Source organism: Natrix helvetica (assembly GCF_964273705.1).
Source record: "Natrix helvetica genome assembly, chromosome: 4".
Taxonomy (NCBI): domain Eukaryota; kingdom Metazoa; phylum Chordata; class Lepidosauria; order Squamata; family Natricidae; genus Natrix; species Natrix helvetica.
Genome location: NC_138550.1, coordinates 7,334,798 through 7,355,097, shown reverse-complemented (window position 1 = coordinate 7,355,097; position 20,300 = coordinate 7,334,798). Strand labels below are relative to the sequence as shown.

The following is a 20,300-nucleotide window of genomic DNA, read 5'->3' as shown; positions in this document are numbered from 1 at the left end:
TTGATCTTGAGCTTGCATTCTGATTGGTTGTCCGACTCCCATGGGGCCATGCAGGGCAGCTCTCTAGGCTGTGCTTTGAGTCCAGGTTTGGTTGAGCTTTGCTTCTTCCCAGGTGCCCTGTGGTGAGATGGGTAAAGGGCTAATACTATCACGCCTTAATCCCATCACCCTGGAACTGAAGGGGGATATTTGTTATGTAGAATAGACTGGCTCAGGCCTTTTAATGGCCCATTGACAAAGGTGGGGGCTATTAAGAGTGAGTCTGTTTCCTGCCTAAAAACATCAGGAGTGGGTTTCTGCCGGTTCTAACCTCTTCGGTAGAAGAGGTTCCAGAAATCTACCATACCGGTTAGAAGAGGTTCGTCACGGAGAGCCTCCCCCCCCCCTCACTCCTCCCACCCGTTCTGTTGCCATTCGCGGGCGATAGCTTGTGAGGCGCGCCGGCCTCCTAGGACCTCCCCGAAGTTGCCTAGGAGTCGTGGCCACCAGCAAAGCACCGGGGCGTTTCCCCCCCCCCATTGGTTCCCTACCTCCCTTCCCGGCAAAGTTTACCAAGGTGTGGTTTTCCTCCCATCCCTTGTGCCCGGCTCCCGCTGAGCTCCAGTAAGGAGGAGAAGAGCCTTTGGGGAGTGAAGAAGAGGAGGAGGAGGTTTGCGGGGGGCCCTGCCAGCTGGGCAACCGGCAACCGGCGGAGGCAGGAAGGTTCTCGGGAGCGCCAAGAACATTCCTGCCTCCACTGGACTTTGCGCTCTTCTCCGTGCGCTCCTCGCGACTGCAATCGACGTCCAGAAGCGGCTTTTGGTGCTAATGGGGGCTTGGATTTCTCCATTTCTTATCCAGGGAAATATAATATTCTGCCTTTTCAATGTTTCCCAGGATATTTTATTTTTATAGGAGGGGGGTGGGTTTTAATTCGTTACAGAACAATGTGTAGTCCCAACTAGTGGTGGGTTCCTACCTGCGTTGGTACTGGTTCACGTTGCATGCTCTCCCTCCCTCCCTCTCTCTCTCTCATTCTCTCTTTCTCCTCCCCTCCCCTCTCCTCTCAAAATGATTGACTGTCACTCTATCCAGATATTTTTATAGTGACTCATCATGAGCAAAGTACATTATTCAGTATTTCTAAACCCGGCATTTAGCAGCCCTCCAACGCTTAGAGCAGGGGTGTCCAAACTTGGGAACTTTAAGACTTGTGGACTTCAACTCCCAGAATTCCCCAGCCAGCATGGGAGTTGAAGTCCACAAGTCTTAAAGTTCCCAAGTTTGGACACCCCTGGCTTAGAGGGACAAGAGGCGGTGTGTGTGTGTGTGTGTGTGTGTGTTGTTGTTGTTGTAGCTTGTTTATTTTTCTCCTTTGTAGAGGGAGCCTTGAGCCACCTGGTGGAAACTTCAAATAATACATCCCCCCCCTTGCCCCCAAGTAGAGGTTCAGTCCTGGAACAGCATCTTAAAAAGCCACATTTTCCTTCTCGTTTCATGGATGGCTTAATGAGCTGCAGTCATCATTTGCTTTGCTGCAAAATAAATTTGAACTTGGAGCGTGGTCCCATTGGGGGAAACGGGACGGAAATTTCAATTGAACTGAAAAAATGCAGGAACTAAAAGAGAATAATATCAATATAGATTGGTGGCCATACCTCCAAATACAATCAAGATATAAAAAAGATATAAAAGAATATGGAATATATACGGAATTGCAACAAATAGACAAAATCTTAACTGGCCCAGAAAACAAATTTATAACGAAAATGTATAAATATTTGTTAGAAATAAACTTAGAAGAAGAAATAGTTAAAGGATGTATGATAGCATGGGCCAAAAATTTTGGTTATAACATAGATCTAGCGGATTGGGAAAAAATTTGGAATATAAATGAAAAAATGCAGGAGTTCGTCTCTTTCAGAGAGAAGCGTTTTGCTGTTGAATTAAGGTAATTAGATCTTTGGGATGCTATACGGTGCCTCTCAGCCCATTTCTGGCTCCTTTTTTGAGGCGGGATGATAGATTTCCAGAAGAGGACTCTTCTATCAGCTTTGGGATTTCGCTTAGCATTTTTCAGACATTTAAAGTGATATTTGTTTATTTATGCGTGCATGGATTGAGATGGCCAGCTATAGAAATGGAATATATAAATAAATGAATAAGTTAACATCCTTATTCTCTCCAGATGGCTAACCTATCTGGGTGAAAGTTATGGTTGTGTAGACTAAACTGGAAAGTTCTGTAGAGTGAATTGGAAATCCCAGAAGAGCACAGTGGAAAAACCATGTTTGTTTGTTTGCTTGTTTGTTTGTTTGTTTTACATTCCTTGGATTGAGGTCCAAGCATGTCTAGTCTAATGAAAAAGAAGGACTAGGGGAGGCATGATAACAGCCTTCCAATATCTAAGGGGCTGCCACAAAGAAGAGGGGGTCTCCTAAAACACCCAGACACAAACTGAGCAACGTGGTATATGCAGGACAATGCAGTTGTCAGGTTTCCGAAAGATGCCCTAATTAATTCATGAGCCTCGAGCCAAGTTTCAAAAGAAAACCAGTCATTTATTAGAAACACTATTTTGGCAATACCGTATTGCAGTCAGGTCTAACCTCATTTGAATTATGGCTGAACTTTACCCCTGTTCCTTCCCTCCCCTCAGTCTGTGTCATAAATCACATTCCCCAATGAGGTGCATGTCTCACAAGCCTGCTGTAGTAATCCGACTCCAGCCGAAGGTATGCGTGGAATGCGCTCCCCGCCCCCTTTCCTCACCATGGCAACTTATGACAACATGCCAATGTTTTATGAGTTGGCAGCAGTGAACCATGTGCATATCTGCACATTGGGGAAACAAAACATCCACTTCATAAATGCATGGCACAACATAAGAGCTATTGCTATCAAGTTTTCCTCTAACCACGTGAGAATTAATTCTCACACTTTTTATAGCTAGGTGGTTCCAATGGCATCCATGCCATTTAGACCTGGGTAGGAAAAGGTGCTATTTCAATGATGTCCTTTACTCTCAGATCCGGGGCTTAGTATTTATTTAATACTAGCTGATAACCCAGCGTAGCCCGGGTATGTATTTATCCCAATCCTATATTAGAGGGAGCCCCCTTGTGGAGTACTGCGAAGCCTTTACCATGGCAACTCCACTAGCTGTACAGTAGAAGCCATTTTAAGGCACAACAGGCTGTATCTTAACAGAACCTGAATCCAAAATGCACACTATCACTGTCAAAAGTACTGTGACTTGACACTAAAGATATAATTCAGTCCTTTTCATTTCAGCGGCCCAAGAGTTCTGCTGGAACACACACACACACACACACACACACACACACACACACACAGCCATTTTTATAGGTAGGTAGGTGGGTGGGTGGGTGGGTGGGTGGGTGGGTGGGTGGGTGGATGGATGGATGGATGGATATATTTCGAGATGTGTCTTTGCTTCCTTTATACATGTCAACCTTGAGCAAATTTGTCTAGATGTTACTTTTATTTCAACTATGTAATGTTTGGATTGGGGGCTTCCAATATCAAAGTGTAATTGGTGCACTCTGTTTCAACTAGTTTAAAATTTTGGATCATTTGACATCTGTTCAGTTATTAGGAGCAGGTCGGTTTTAAGCAATGAAGTTTCCTTTTTTTTGCAAGCTTAGCAGAAGATGCTCGAGGCTGAGCCATTATGTGTACCTGGGAGAACCACAACTCACCTGGATGAACATGATCTTGGTTTATTTTTAACCCACGTTATGGCATTGGGAATTGCATGTGGCTCAGAGTCAGCATGGTTGGAGATGTTTTATAAGCACTGCAAATGAATCCATCTTCTGCTGGCCTGGGTTACATAAAGAAAAGGCAGGAGACGAAGCAATGGGTGGAAACTAATCAAGGAGAGAAGCAACCTAGAACTGAGGAGAAGTTTCCTGACAGTGAGAACAATGAATCAGTGGAACGTCTTGCCTCCAGAAGTTGTGAATGCCCCAACACTGGAAGTCTTCAAGAAGATGTTGGATATCCATTTGTCTGAAGTGGTGTAGGGTTTCTTGCCTAAGCAGGGGGTTGGACTAGAAGACCTCCAAGGTCCCTTCCAAGGTCTGTTATTCTATCTCTATTTCTACCTGTAGATCCCCGAGGTTGGACATATATATTTATTCATATGTTACACTAAATGCACAGGATATTTTTAAACAATTTGTATCATTGCACCATTGCTGCTTGTCTGGATGCAATGGGACCTCCAGGAAACGTTTGTGAAGGACTTCCATAAAGCACTTCTTTAGAAAGATTTTATCATAGAGGTTTCTGGGCGGGTAGAGACCAAACTTTATTATTTGTTATTTTAAAAATCCAGGCCACCAGGTTGATAAAATAAACAACACGGGGAAACTCATCAAGGAGAGAAGCAACCTAGAACTGAGGAGACGTTTCCTGACAGTGAGAACAATTAAACAGCGGAACACCTTGCCTCCAGAAGCTGTGAATGCTCCAACACTGGAAGTCTTTAAGAAGAGATTGGATAGCCATTTGTCTGAAGTGCTACAGAGCACTGATGACTAACCTTTTTTGTCGTCGCATGCTGAAAGCGCGGGGGCAACCCCCCCCGCCCCTCTGTGCATGCGTGTGCGATCCCCGTACCCCGTTTTGGGCTTAGTAGTTCTTGCAGTCTCCTGGGAACAAAAATGGGCCACGGGTGGACCAATACCAATAGCACTTAGACGTATATACCACTCTGTAGTGTTTTGCAGCATCCACTGTGCAATTTACAAGCGTCCGCATATTTCTTTATTTATTTTGCTGTGTTTATGTGGTGTATATTAGAGGAGGAGACCCTTTGAGAGCTGCATGCAACGAAATTTCCTTTGAATGTATGCCGATTAGCGTACATTCAAAGGGACAATAAAGTTATTCTAAGTTCTATCTTTTCCCCCCAAAAAAATGTGGGTCCTCCTTTTACTGCCCTCAGAAGGATGGAAGGCGGAGTCAACCTTTAGCTGGTCGTGATCGAACTCCTGGCTATGGGGCAGAGCTGGCCTGCAACACTTCATTCTAACCACTCTGCAACCATGGCTCAATCCCCAGGAGATCCACCAACATTCAACTTGTCCCAAGAATAACTGTGGCATCCCCTTCCCTTCCCTTTCAGTACAGGTACAGTATAGGTGGTACCTTGCTCAGTAGTAGTAACGGTGAGAGGGATCTTGGAGTCCTAGTGGACAACCACTTAAATAGCAGCCAGCCGTGTGCAGCAGCTGCCAAAAAAGCCAACACAGTTCTAGGCTGCATCAACAGAGGGATGGAATCAAGATCACGTGAAGGGTTAATACCACTTTATAAGGCCTTAGTAAGGCCACACTTGGAATCCGGCATCCAGTTTTGGTCGCCACAATGTACAAAAGATGTAGAGACTCTAGAAAGAGTGCAGAGAAGAGCAACAAAGATGATTAGGGGACTGGAGGCTAAAACATATGAAGAACGGTTGCAGGAACTGGGTATGTTTAGCTTAAGAGAAAGAAGGACTAGGGGGAGACATGATAGCATTGTTCCAATATCTCAGGGGTTGCCACAAAGAAGAGGGAGTCAAACTATTCTCCAAGGCACCTAAGGGTAGAACAAGAAGCAATGGGTGGAAACTAATCAAGGAGAGAAGCAACTTAGAACTGAGGAGAAATTTCCTGACAGTTAGAACAATGAATCAGTGGAACAGCTTGCCTCCAGAAGTTGTGAATGCCCCAACACTGGAAGTCTTTAAGATGTTGCATAGCTATTTGTCTGAAACGGTATAGGGTTTCCTGCCTAGGCAGGGGGTTGGACTAGAAGACCTCCAAGCTCCCTTCCAACTCTACTATTGTATTGTATTGTATTGTATGAAGTCCAACAGCCGTGCTTATTAACCTCATAGGTTAGCTCTTCCCAAAGAGAAAGTCGAACGCGAGCCGGACACGTTAGTTAAAATAGGCAGAGCAAGACCAGGAATTTGCTCCTTGCGCCTGGCAATCAAGAGTCAGAATTCCACAACTGCCCTTCTTTTATTTATCGGCGTTTTTCCTGGTTGCCTTCTGTCCCTCCTTCCCCGTGTCCGTCATCCTAGAAGGGACGGGTTTGAAGTTCACCCCAGCTGTTGGGGGGAAGCATCGATCGCTTCTGCCATCAGCAGCAGCAGCAGCCGGGGTTGCTGGCAAGCATCCCTGTGAGTCGAGTCATTTATTGACAAAAGAGCGACCAGCAGATGATGCTGTGTGCGGCTCCCCTCCCCTCTCCCTGCTCCCGCGATGCACTGCTGATAGCAGCTGTCAAAAGTGTTCAGTATTACAGAAACAGGACCTTCCGTCTGCTGAGGAAGGGAAGGTGGGCAGCAGGATCCGATCCCGGTCTCCTGCCATGAAGACGTACCTTCCTCGGCAGCGTAGCTGCTGCCATGAATCTGACGGGGTAGAGCCTACCAGAGGGATGCCCACTTTATCCAGAGGGGTCCATTGTCCCTCCAGTTGGCAGGAAAACGCACCAGGGCACTGTGGGTATCATCAGCACCACGGCCAGGCGTTAACATCCGCTGCAGCTTCGGGACCTTTGTGTCCGACTCCGTCCCAAGCTAAGACGAGATGTCACCCCCTAACATGGGACAATGCGCAACGAAACTCCAGGAAAACCTTGGCGAAAGTAAAGGGGATGAGCAGAGGTCGAAGCACCGAGTGCACCTGTGCCCACAACTGGCACGAACTCATACAGGTGAGCGTCTTTCGTTCCCAAGTTGCCTAGAACGGATAGACTCCCAAATCGAGGCAGGTAAAAATCAATCTGCCCTCAGTTTTGGAAACATCAAACTTCTTAAGCCTGGTGGTGCATTTTATGATAGTCCCATGTGCGAGTAAAGAGATGATTTTGCAGGAATTGGCTTTGGAGAAACATTTTATCCTCTCTTTTTAAAGTACTGTCTTTATAGTTTGGTTCCCCTTTTCCCCGGGCATATCGTGGCTTTGTAACATTGGCCGGTGGGTTAACCTTCGTTCGTTGTCATTGTGTTGGGAAGTGGTATCTTTAAAAGCGGCTGAAATGATTCAGAAGGAAAGAAGAAAAAGAGAGTGACTGAAATAATAATTTAACAGAGGAATATCTGCCAAAAAAATCTAGGATGAAATAAGATTTTTATTTTGCTTGTCTTCTACGTGCAGCATGTATAATGAATTTGTTGTGGTCTGAAGTTTTGAAAATGACACCCCCAGGCACTGTTGCTTGGGTCTGGTTATGCTAAGAATCAACGTACAAGAGATTATCTAAGCAATGCAAAAAATTAAGTCAAAAGGGATCTCTGATCGCTGATAATATTGAGATAACTATAATTGTCTCCCTTCTATAAACATCAAGATATCAGATCTGTTTTTTTCCCCCCGAGTTAAAATTTTGCTCAATTTTTTTTTTTACTGGTCTTAATATTATGAAATGATGTTAAGGAGAACAAAGAAAAAGAGAAAGAATGTCAAATCTATAAACCAAGAAATTAGTGTAAAGGTCCTTCTGAGAACATGGTGTAAATAAATGAAGAATAATATAGTTTTCTGATTTAAAAGGAAGAATAAAGCACTTAAAGTTTAATTTAGTACAGAAGCGTAGGTATAGAATAGAATAACAGAGTTGGAAGGGACCTTGGAGGTCTTCTAGTCCAACCCCCTGCTTAGGCAGGAAACCCTACACCACTTCAGACAAATGGATAGCCAACATCTTAAAAACTTCCAGTGTTGGAGCATTTTACAACTTCTGGAGGCAGGTTGTTCCACTGACCAATTGTTCTGACTGTCAGGAAATGTCTCCTTAGTTCTAAGTTGCTTCTTTCCTTGATTAGTTTCCACCCATTGCTTCTTGTCCTGCCTTCAGGTGCTTTGGGGAATAGCTTGACTCCCTCTTCTTTGTGGCAGCCCCTGAGATATTGGAAGACTGCTATCATGTCTCCACTAGTCCTTCTTTTCATCAAACTAGACATACCCAGTTCCAGCAAACTCTCTTCATATGTTTTAGCCTCCAGTCCCCTAATCCTCTTTGTTGCTCTTTTCTGCACTCTTTCTAGAGTCTCAACATCTTTTTTTTTTACATGTATCATGGTATACGTTTTAGCAAGAAAGATGTTTGTGTTATTATGAGTTTGGAAAACTCCCGAGAATTTTATGAAGTGTTACTATTTACATGAAAAGAAAGCGAATAACGAGAATTCAGTCTCTAATGAATAGCTTCATTTTATGCCTATGAATGCTAAGTTTTGCAAGGCACTATAGATTTCCACTCATTGAAAGGAAACACATGGTAAAGGAAAATGGCATTTTAATGTTTATTCTAATGTTTAATCTATTCTTGTGACTATCTATGAGCAATTTTTATTACTGTGAGTCTGAATTGAGTTCTTCAAAAAAGAATGTTAAAAGGCAACAGACTGCCCCCGTGTTGTTTATTTTATCAACCTGGTGGCCTAGATTTTTAAAATAACAAATAATAAAGTTTGGTCTCTACCCGCCCAGAAACCTCTATGATAAAATCTTTCTAAAGAAGTACTTTATGGAAGTCCTTCACAAATGTTTCCTGGAGATCCCATTGCATCCAGACAATCAGCAATGGTGTAATGATACAAATTGTTTAAAAATATCCTGTGCATTTAGTCTAACTTGTGCATAAATATATGTTTCCAACCTTGGGGATCTACAGGTAGAAATAGAGATAGAATAACAGACCTTGGAAGGGACCTTGGAGGTCTTCTAGTCCAACCCCCTGCTTAGGCAGGAAACCCTACACCACTTCAGACAAGTGGTTGTCCAATCTCTTCTTAAATACTTCCAGTGTTGGGGCATTCACAACTTCTGGAGGCAAGCTGTTCCACTGATTCATTGTTCTCACTGTCAGGATATTTCTCCTCAGTTCTAAGTTGCTTCTCTCCTTGATTAGTTTCCACCCATTGCTTCTTCTCCTGCCCTCAGGTGCCTTGGAGAATAGTTTGACTCCCTCTTCTTTGTGGCAACCCCTGAGATATTGGAACACTGCTATCATGTCTCCCCTAGTCCTTCTTTTCATTCAACTAGACATACCCAGTTCCTGCAACTGTTCTTCATATATTTTAGCCTCCAGTCCCCTAATCCTCTTTCTTGCTCTACTCTGCACTCTTTCTAAATCAAAGTAGTTCTTGACTTACGATCAACCCTAAATTCAACATTTCCATTGCTAAACAAGGAAGTTACTAAGTGAGTTTTGCCCCATTTTTGCAATCTTTTTGGCCATGGTTGTTAATTGCTGGAGTTGTTAAGGACATCATGCAGTTGTTAAGCGAACCTGCCTTCCCCCGTTGACTTTGCTTGTAAGAAGTGGGTTGGGAAGATCACAAATGGTGATCACATGACCCCGGGACAGTGCAACCGTCATAAGTACATGCCAGTTGCCAAGAGGCCTGAATTTTGATCACATGACCATAGGTTGTAAGTGTGAAAAATTGTCATAAGTTGCTTTTTTTTCAGTGCTGTTGTAACTTTGAATGGTCAATAAACAAATTGTTGTAAATCGAGGACTGTCGAATCCCTAGCGCCGCGTAACGGAGTGAGCTCCCGTGACTTGTCCCAGCTTGTGCCAACCTAGCAGTTCGAAAGCACGTAAAAAATGCAAGTAGAAAAATAGGGAAGGTAACAGCATTCTGTGCACCTTTGGGCGTTGAGTCATGCCGGCCACATGACCACGGAGACGTCTTTGGAGAGCGCTGGCTCTTTGGCTTAGAAACGGAGATGAGCACCGCCCCCTAGAGTCAGGAACAACTAGCACATATGTGCGAGGGGAACCTTTACCTTTACTATAGTTATCCAAGTAGCTTCTTCGGTCTGAGCAACTTGGTTAGGGGGACTCCATATATATAGGTAGTTTCATTCAATAGGCGTGTGTGTGTGTGTGTGTGTGTGTGTGTGTGTGTGTGGCCCCACTTCATCTCTTTTTCTCTCTTTGTCTTTCCTCCCTTTTAAGCCAACCCTCTTATGCTCAGTGTATACACAGAACGTCGACTTCTCCAGCAAGATCATTCTTGGCTATGTGATTCCTGCTGTATTCCCTCGGTATTGTGTTCTGTTTGGTGTACACTTCAATGATACATAATTGAATATGACAGCAAGGATGGCTGATATTAGTGCTCCATTTATGCAGTTCATGGAAGCTTTTGTTGCTGAGCGTATTCAGGAATTAAAAGAAGACGAAAGCCACGGCGCCTCAAACTACAGACCTAGAAATCCAGCGATTCCCAGCCCCCTTAAAAATTACATTAATTTCGCTCCTCTGGAGTGAGTGTTTATTCATAAATCTATTACAGCGACAGGCAATTAAGGTTGTGAAAATCGTCTCTGGAATTGCCCCGACAATACATGTTCTTTTCCTTACTCTAATTCAGAGTTGTTCAGCCAAGGAAGTTTTGTAGGATCCCCTTCAAATGGGGATCCAGTTGTCCATTTCACAGTCCTTGGACATTGCAGCTTTGGAGAAAGAAAGAAAAAGAAAGAAAGAAAAAGAAAGAAAGAAAGAAAGAAAGAAAGAAAGAAAGAAAGAAAGAAAGAAAGAAAGAGGGAAGGGAAGGAAGGAAGGAAGGAAGGAAGGAAGGAAGGAAGGAAGGAAGGAAGGAAGGAAGGAAGGAAGGAAGGAAGGAAAGGGCATATATAATCATGATGGAGCTACAATAACGTGGTGTGATGACAAACCCATGGAAGGCTCAATTGTGCTTCTTAAATCTTCCCAGGGGTTACATGGTGTAGGAGTGTCCTTTTGATTGTCTATCTGTCATCTCTCTCTGTCTCTGTCTCTCTCTCCATTCATCCATCATCTATCACCTATCATATCTATCTATCGTCTATCTCTATAATCACCTACCATCTCTGTCTGTCCATCCATCCACTCATCATCTATCACCTGTCCTATCCTATCCTATCCCATCCCATCCCATCCCATCCCATCCCATCCCATCCCATCCCATCCCATCCCATCCCATCATCTATCTATCTATCTATCTATCTATCTATCTATCTATCTATCTATCTATCTATCTATCTATCATCATCTAATATCAAGTGCCTAAATTATTAACAATCCAAGCAAATTGGCAGTAGATAAGAATCTCAGGAATTCATGGTAGGTTGGACTTAGATTTCTTGTGGGGGCAAAGGGATTCAAGACTGATAATGTATTTGACCTCTCCCTCATGCTCAGCTTGGTCATCTCCTACATCTATCTAAAGACAGTTTCTGTCTATCCATCCGTCCATCCATCCATCCATCCATCCATCCAAATATCTATCTATCTATCTATCTATCTATCTATCTATCTATCTATCTATCTATCTATCTATCTATCATCTATCATCTATCATCTATCATCTTCTATCTTTCTTCTATCATTCCCATCCATCCATCACCTCTTGTCTCCTGGCAATCAAGCTAACTTCTGAAAGCACACAAGCTTACAGTAGAGAGTACCAATAACTCCTCTCCTTCCCCCTCCCCTCCTCCCTCCCTCCCCCCTCTCTCAATTTCTCTCTGAGATGAGGAATTTATCCATAGTGTAAATGCTTTAGGAGAATTGTTCGGAGGAGCAGCTCAATACATTAAAATAAATCAATGCACGTGGGATTCTTAGACTGCGGTACCCAGAAGTCATTATGCGTTGGAACGGAAGGCCTATCAATTGTTCCCATTGTGCATTTGAAGCCTGCCATTCGCTTTCTGAAGTGTGCGCATAAGATCAACCAGCTGCTCCGCTATTCAAACAGAGGAGGAACTGAATCAGCATTATTTTTTTAAAAAAAAATTTCCTGTACAGATTTCTCCTCTATTCCAACTTGATTGATGCTATTGTTTCCTTTTGGGAAAAACAGCAATTTTGAAGGAGCTTTTTCTCTCCTGCTCAAGTTGTTTGAAAGTGGTCGGAAGTTAAAAGGATCCCAGCCAACTTGGCAGCTGCTAACGGGGCATCTGAAGTAGTGCTTTTCCTCTGCAGAGTTTCCCCATTGTTGCTGGCCACCAGTTGGGCTATGCCAGGGGTCTGCAACCTTAAACACTCCAAGAATCACAAAGGTCCTAACCGGAAGCTCCCCACTCAATTCTGGAGCCAATTGGAAGTCTGGGTCCCCCATCATAGAGTCTTCTCCTACCGGGGCATCCTTTCTCTTCTACCTGTTCTAGCCGAAAACCCTATCAATTGTAGAGCCGACCGGAAAACCATCGAGACTCTAGAAAAAGTGCCGACAAGAGCAACCAAGATGATTAGGGGACTGGAGACTAAAACCTATGAACAACGATTGCTGGAACTGGGCATGGCTAGTCTACTGAAGAGAAGGACCAGGAGAGACACGATAGCAGTCTTCCAATATTTGAGGGGATGCCACAGAGAGGAAGGGGTCAAGGCACCCGAAGAGCAGACAAGGAATAATGGATGGAAGCTGATCAAGGTATAACTCTACAGCTTCTCCACCCCTTGGTCATTTTTAACTGTTAATTTTAGTTTTTTTAAATTTTTACTGTTATTGGGGTTTTAACTTTTTCTAAGCACTGTAATTTATTTATTTATTTTTACCTCCTCTATATGATACTGTCTTGCTTGCTGCTTTTGTACGTCCCCCCGAGTCCCTGTGGGGAGAGGGGGCGACTAACAAGTTCAAATAAATAAATAATAAATAAACCTAGAAATAAGGAGGAATTTTCTGACAGTGAAAACAATCAACCCATGGAAAAAAAGTTGCCTTCAGAAATCATAGGAGCTTCATCACTGGAGGCTTTCAAGAAGAGACTGGACTGCCATTTGTCAGAAATGGTGTAGAGCCTCCTGCTCGGGCACGGAGTTGGACCAGATGACCTCCCAAGGTCCCTTCCAATTCTCTTAATCTGTTAAACCTGTTAAATCTTTTACCCGTGTCCAAATACAGAGTGCCAAAGGGCATTCACCGAATCCATTGATGTATCAAAACGGAATAGAAACTTGTACATTTGTGGAAATTCCATGCAGGTATCTACATACATGTATGAACATCGTGTCACTGTAGAGAGAAACAGGTTGTTTTTTTTGTTTTTTGTTTTTATTATTATTATTATTATTATTATTAGACTTAGAATTTTGCAAAACAATAAAAAGTGTCAGAGGAACATACTTATATTCCTGCTGGCAATTAATTAGAAGGACATATTTTCTCTCAAATCTGTTCTTTTTTTCCCCCCTTCTGTGTCATTTTAGTAGCGGTACGTCTCTTGCTGAGTGAGGAAGTGTTTTCAAAGTAGGTGGTGGACAAATTGCTTTAAAAAATCACAGATCTTTTCTTCCTTATCCCTCCATCTCAGAGGTGGGTTGCTCGGATCGGATCAGGCGAACCAGTAGTGGCTGTGGCGGGAGGATCCACCCACTCACCCGGACGCTTCCGCATATGCCCAGAAGCGTTGCTCGCCCACGCGAGTGAACCAGTACTAAAAAATCATGGAAACCCACCACTGCTCCGTATCCATTAATAGCAACTTTTGTGAAGGACAGAGAGTAGCAAATGTATTATTATCTGATATATAATATTAAATAAATTTATTATATAATAAATTGGGTTCGTTTATTATAATTTATTATTTTAATTTACATAATAAATTATTTATAAATTACATAATTTATATAAATATATATTATATAATTTATATAAATATATATTATATAATTTATATAAATATATATTATATAATTTATATAAATATATATTATATAATTTATATAAATACATATTATATAATTTATTATAAATTTATTATTTTTTACAAAATAGATGTAATAAGTAAACAACATCTTGATCCTTTTATACGTATTGACATCTCATGGGGATTATTTATTCCTGACAAAGAATGAGGTTTTGAGACCTCTATTTTTCTGGAAGCTTTTCTAGAAGGAGACCTCAATTCCTCGGGATAAATTTGATCTGGAAGGTCTGCACCACAGACAGCCCATAGTAGGGTCCATTCTTTCTCCACAGCTTCTCTAAACTCATGCTGTGCTATTCCAAGCTGACTTTTTAAATTGGATGGCATTTACAATGACTGCTCCACCATATGCCATCTGGGATCTGCCGGTGGCGGTCTGCGCGCTGGCCAACTTCTGTCAGATGTTCAACCAGAATCCTTGGAAGGTTAGTGAGTCAGTCCTTGGGCAGCCGGGAGAGTTTCTGCTTTATGTAGCCCTACTCCAGATTGATTCTCATTCATTCTCTCTCTCTCTCTCTCTCTCTCTCTCTCTCTCTCTCTCTCCCTCCCTCCCTCCCTCCCTCCCTCCCTCCCTCCCTCCCTCCCTCCCTCTCTCTCTCTCTCTCTCTCTCTCTCTCTCTACCTACCTATCTATTTTCCATAATCCCTCTATCTATCTATCTATCTATCTATCTATCTATCTATCTATCTATCTATCTACCTACCTACCTACCTATCTACCTATCTACCTATCTACCTATCTATCTATTTTGCATCATCCCTCTATCTATCTATCTATCTATCATCTATCTATCTATCATCTATCTATCTATCATCTATCTATCTATCTATCTATCTATCTATCTATCTAATCTACCTATCTACCTATCTACCTATCTACCTACTTACCTCTCTCTCTCTCTCTCTCTCTCTCTCTCCCTACCTACCTACCTACCTACCTACCTACCTACCTACCTACCTATCATCTTCCATCATCTATCTATCTACCTATTTTCCATCATCCCTGTATCCCTCCATCCCTCTATCCCTCTATCCATCTATCTATCTGTCTGTCTGTCTGTCTATCTATTATCTATCTATCTATCTATCTATCTATCTATCTATCTATCTATCTATCTATCTATCATCTACCTATCCATATTTTCCATCGTCCGTCTGTCTGTCTGTTTGTCTGTCTGTCTGTCTGTCTGTCTGTCTGTCTGTCTATCTATCTATCTATCTATCTATCTATCTATCTATCTATCTATCTATCTATCTATCTATCAATCATCTATCATCTATCCCAGGGTTGGCGAACCTTTTCGGTACCAAGTGCCAAAATGTGAGGCGCGTGTACACATCGGGGAGCACCAGAAACTAGAAGAGCAGCTCCCCGGCGCGCACGGATGGGAATGCCAGAAACTGGAAGAGCAGCTGAGCTTCCGGTTTCCGGCGCACGCATGTGGGCCAGAAACTATAAAACCAGGTGACCGGTGTGCATGCGCATGCTGGAAACTGAAAGCTGAAAGCTCAGCTGCTCTTCCAGTTCCCGGTGGTGCCCCGCACATGTGTGCCACTCCCATTTCGGCACTTGGTGGCAAAAACGTTTGCCAACCCCGGTTCTGGTTTCCAGCACTCCCATGCATGCGCGCCCGGGAGTTGCTCTTCTGGTTTCCGGCGTTCTTACATGCGCGAAGACCAGCCGTAGATTCACCATCATGGCCTTCTACCATCTCAGAAAGTGTTTGTGGTTTTCTGTGCCGCACCTCTATTTCATTCCTGGACACTTGCGTCCTTTGGAGACTAATCTGAGCTGCTTACCTTCCTATGGGGCCTCTTTGCTCTCTGTTTGCCATTCTGGTCTATTGACATTCAGCTGATTTGGACTCTGAGCTCATCTCTGGCCCTTCCAGGCGTTGCAAAGTTGGGCAGCAAAGCTAATGCTGGGAGATTGGGCTTGTCTGATCAGTGCTAGAATGAGACCCTGGTAGGAGAACCGAGTAAGTTGCATTGCGATGTTTGTAGAGAAGAGTGATGTCCAGCTTTGCCTGTTGGGAGGGGAAACAATTGATTTATTCTAGACTAGCCAATAACACGGCGTTGCCCGGCTATTTATTTATAGGGGGAAAATGTCCAGACCAAATATAATTTCTAATAGTGGATTCTTCCCCCTTACCAAAGGGAGCCCCCTTGTGGAGTACTGTGAGGCCATTACCATGGCAACTCCACTGTGCTGTACAGTAGAAGCCATTTTACGGCACTACAGTGGAAGCCATTTGAAGGCACAACAGGCTGTATCTTAACAGAATACACACCCTGAGTGGTGTTAGGGGTGTCTTACCCCCACAGTATTTGTTTCCAGAGAGTAAATCATCTGTGTACCAAGTTGAAATTGCTCGAGGTGCTCCAGAGTTATGTTGGAACATAAACACACATAGCTGTGTATGTATATATATATGTGTGTGTATGTAGATAGATAGATAGATAGATAGATAGATAGATAGATAGATAGATAGATAGATAGATAGATAGATGATAGATAGATAGATAGATGATAGATAGATGATAGATAGATAGATGATTGATAGATAGATAGATAGATAGATAGATGATAGATAGATAGATAGATAGATAGATAGATAGATAGATAGATGATAGATAGATAGATGATAGATAGATAGATAGATAGATGATAGACAGATAGATGATAGATAGATAGATAGATAGATAGATAGATAGATAGATAGATAGATAGATAGATAGATATAGATAGATCAAGGAGTGTCAAACCCGTGGCCCGAGGGCGGGATGTGTCACACGCTGGCCACGCCCACTGCTGGTTTAGCAAAGGGGGGGGGAAATCGAGATACGTCATTTGACGTCAGTGTGTGTGCACCCATACCCATAATGCAATGCGCGTGCAATGGGGCGAACATGCATTGCATTATGGGTGTGGGTGCACGCGCACAAATGCTTTCGGCACAGGACGACAAAAAGGTTAGCCATCCCTGACCTAGAAAAACAGTTTGCTGTCCCCCCCCCCCCCCGGTCTCTCTGTGTTTTCCACTTTCTATAATACTGCATTCCTGATTCCCATTTAAATAGTTCCCTCCATTTAGTTAACCGAAAAATTAACTCTTTTGACATTTTTATTTTTATCTTTTTTGCTCATACAGGGTTCTTGCAAAGGATTTGGGGAACACACGCACTTGCTTTATCTGATGTATTCACAATGATGTTAATTTTACTTTGCAGCTCAGTCAAGGACCGAGAGATTGGCGGACAGATGATAGCTGTAGATTTGTATTGATTCAGAGCCCAAAGGTAGTAGAGCTATCTGATGCAAAATCTCCTTCCCCGTCGTTAATTGTTTGGCAGTGACCTTCGATTAACTCGAGATGCAAATTCTATTGTTTCTCCAGAGAGTGAAATTGGACGAGGGCTGACAAATCTGCAAACTGCAGCATCTTAAATCAAAAGCGACAGTTGATAGAATCCAGCGCGAAATGCTGGATTTCAAAAGGAAACGATAATTAATGTTTAGCTTCGGGCAGGCATGCTGGAGTTGTTTAAAAACCAAAAAGTCTTGTGGGGCTTTAGGTGGCAATAACTTCCAGTGTTATCATCTAAATCAGGGGTGTCAAACTCGATTTCATTGAGGGCCATGTCAGGGTTGTGTTTGACTTCAGGGGGCCAGGGTGGGTGTGGTCAGGGTGGGCATGGCCAGCTTGACATCATTCGTGTTGGGGGGTTCCTGTAGTGACCAGAGCGCTCTGCCAGCGAAAGCAGGCTCCTGAGCTCCATTTTGGGCTGCGGCAGCCTCCTGCAACCCTCTGCCACCAAAAATGGAGCTCGGGAGGGCTACACGCGGCCCTCACAAGGTCCGTTTTTGGCTACAACAGCCTCCTGCAACCTTCTGCCGGTGAAAACAAAGCTCCTCCCCAAGCTCCCTTTTTGCTGGAAGAGGCACCGTGGACCAGTCCGCTGTTTTCAGGGCAGCACTATGGGCCAGATCTAAGCACCCCGTGGGCCGAATCGGACCTTGAGTTTGGCACCCCTGGTCTACAGGAATATATCCCAGGTTAGTTTTCTTGGCAGTAATATGGAGGTTGGTGAGGAATGTCTTCTTCTAGAGGTTTTTCTTGCTCTTCTCCCATCTGAATTCTACCGTGCTTCCTCAAAAATCTTATTTTCTTTTGACACACCCCCAATAAGCACTTGGCCTTATTTTCCGGGAGGTCTTATTATTTTTGAGGCGCAGGAGGCGGCGAGTGTGATCACCTCATGGCTGCTGCTGTGTTGCAATATTTTCAGGGAGGGCTTATTTTCGGGGGAGGGCTTATTTTAGCACATGTGCTCAAAAGCCCGATTGGGCTTATTACCTGGGGAGGTCTTATTTTCAGGGAAACAGGGTTATTACCATATTTTTCAGAGTATAAGACGCACCTTTTTCCCTCAAAAAAGAGGGTGAAAATCTGGGTGCTTCTTATACACTGAATACAACATTTTTAGCCCCCTTTGCAAAAATGGCTGTGCATAGCCTTTAGGAGGTTTCCAGAGGGCAAAAATGAGAGAAATCCGGGCTGTTTTTTGCTCATTTTTGTCCCCCAGACCCCAGGAGCACTCCATAAGCCTCCTGAAGACTATGCATGCCCTTTTCTTGAAAAAAAACAGGCCCGTTTTCATGAAAAACGGGACGTTTTTGGGAGGTCTGCAGAGTGCAAAAAAATTTTTTTTAATTTGTCTCTTCAAAATCTTGGTGCCTCTTATACTCTGGTGTGTCTTATACTCTGAAAAATACGGTAATTCCATTACTGTTTCGCATGTCCATATCAGCCAAGGCTGGCTTGGTGCTGCCGTGTGGACTGTATTTTTATGATAGCCCTTTTAAAATTAATTAATTGTTCCCTGCAGATGTGGGGCACTATTTTTTCCCCCAATCTGTTCGATGAAAAGTAAAATACGGAGCTTCCCTAGAAGACTCAGAAGTAGGGATCGGAAGGGGTGGTGCACAACCTCACGTGTCCTATGAGGTCTCTAGGGCTCTCTGATCTTGGTTGTTTTTTAGCAAGACGTTTCACTACCCAGCTAGGTAATGCCATCAGTACTAGAAGGAAGTAGGAACAAATCCAAGTTGAAGTACTAGGAGGGATTGGAACCACCAGGGAACAAATGCAAACCACTAGTATATAAAAAGAGATCAAACCCCACTCTTTCTTGTACTGATGACGTTACCTAGTGCGGTAATGAAATGTCTGCAAGAAAACAACCAAGCTCTGAGGACCCTCCAGTTCAATCCTGAACTGCAAATATTCTCTTCTATCTGTATTCTGCTGCCCTTCAAAATGTGTCATTTATGCCACCAACTTCTTATCTTTCCTAATCTGGCTAGAATGATCCAGCATCCTAAGTGTCTTTTGTGTCGCCTCTTTTTGTGTTATGTTCCTTCAACCTCTGTTCCAGTGCATTTCTCTTTAAAAGTTTTCCAGGAAACTAGACGCTTCATTCTGGTTGATTTCTTTGGCAGCTGCACCTGGGGTGTCGAGCTTCAAGTATTTTTTTTTCTGCAAGTTTTTAATTTTTAATTAATGCCCTGTCAATTATTAATGAAATGCCTAGGAAAGTGTGGGGGTTTGATTGGCCCAGGTCACCTTAGCTTTAGCATATGTTGGGTATTTTTATTTTATTTTTTTGTTCTACAGTAAGGAATGTGATTCTCCCTTTGTGGCTATGAGCATCTATTGTAAGTGACCCATGTCAAGGATGGAGACTCAAGCTGTTGTGTGAAGAACTCATAATTACCTTTGGAAGCTTCTGCTATTGGTAGTGAAACAGGCAGGCCATCAGTTGGATTTTGCAGCAGAAAAAAAATATAATTACGACCACAATTGGACCCCAAATTTCCATCGCTAAGCAAGACAGTTGTTCTTGTTGATCACCAAGGGGGGGTATACACTTACTTTCTCTACTGGTTCGCAAATGTGAGCACGCGCCTACCTCCGTGCATGCGCAGATCCTTCCATGCATGCACTTTTGGCAGAAAAAAAGGCCTAAATGAGAAGCCATAGAGCCGGGCGCTGGTGGGCAGAGTCACCCGCGATTTCCACTACCAGCTCAGGCAATCTGGTGCGAACCGGTAGTACACCACCTCTGGTGATCACCCTAAAATAGAGGAAGACAGCTATCATATCACTCCTAATCCGTCTCTCCGGTAGACCAGACATACTGTACGTAATTCCCTCGATATGTCCCAAAGGTGCTTTTTCAGGGGGTAAGTAAACTTTCTGTTTTTTTCTTTGAAGATGTTTTGCTTCTTATTCAACAAGCTTCTTCAGCTCTGACTGGATGGTGGGGAATGGAAGGATTTATATTCCTTGCAGGAAGCTGGTCATTTGCATCCTTTTTAGAGAGTCGTTGAGGCCACTTGGAGGTTTATCTCTGTCCTCAGGGATCAACTGAGTGGTTGCTAAGCAACATGGTCACTAAGTGATTTTACAAACATTTTTACCATGGTCAATAAGTAAATCACATAGTTGTTAAGCGAGTCCGCCTTTCACCCATTCATTTTGCTTGTCAGAAGCCAGCTGGATGAAGGTCGCAAATCGT

The 20,300-nt window shown here is 43.2% G+C and overlaps 1 protein-coding gene across 3 annotated transcripts in view; it reads left to right on the top strand.

Moving 5' to 3' along the window:
• The first annotated feature begins 6,274 nt into the window (after window positions 1-6,274).
• LOC309390542 (disks large homolog 2) overlaps window positions 6,275-20,300 on the top strand; it is a 303,450-nt gene continuing 289,424 nt past the window's right edge. For all 3 annotated transcript variants that reach the window (XM_081949959.1, XM_081949958.1, XM_081949963.1), the window contains exon 1: window positions 6,275-6,717. In XM_081949959.1, coding sequence (XP_081806085.1) covers window positions 6,370-6,717 — 348 coding nt within the window. In that variant the 5' untranslated portion in view covers window positions 6,275-6,369. The remainder of the gene's footprint in view (window positions 6,718-20,300) is intronic.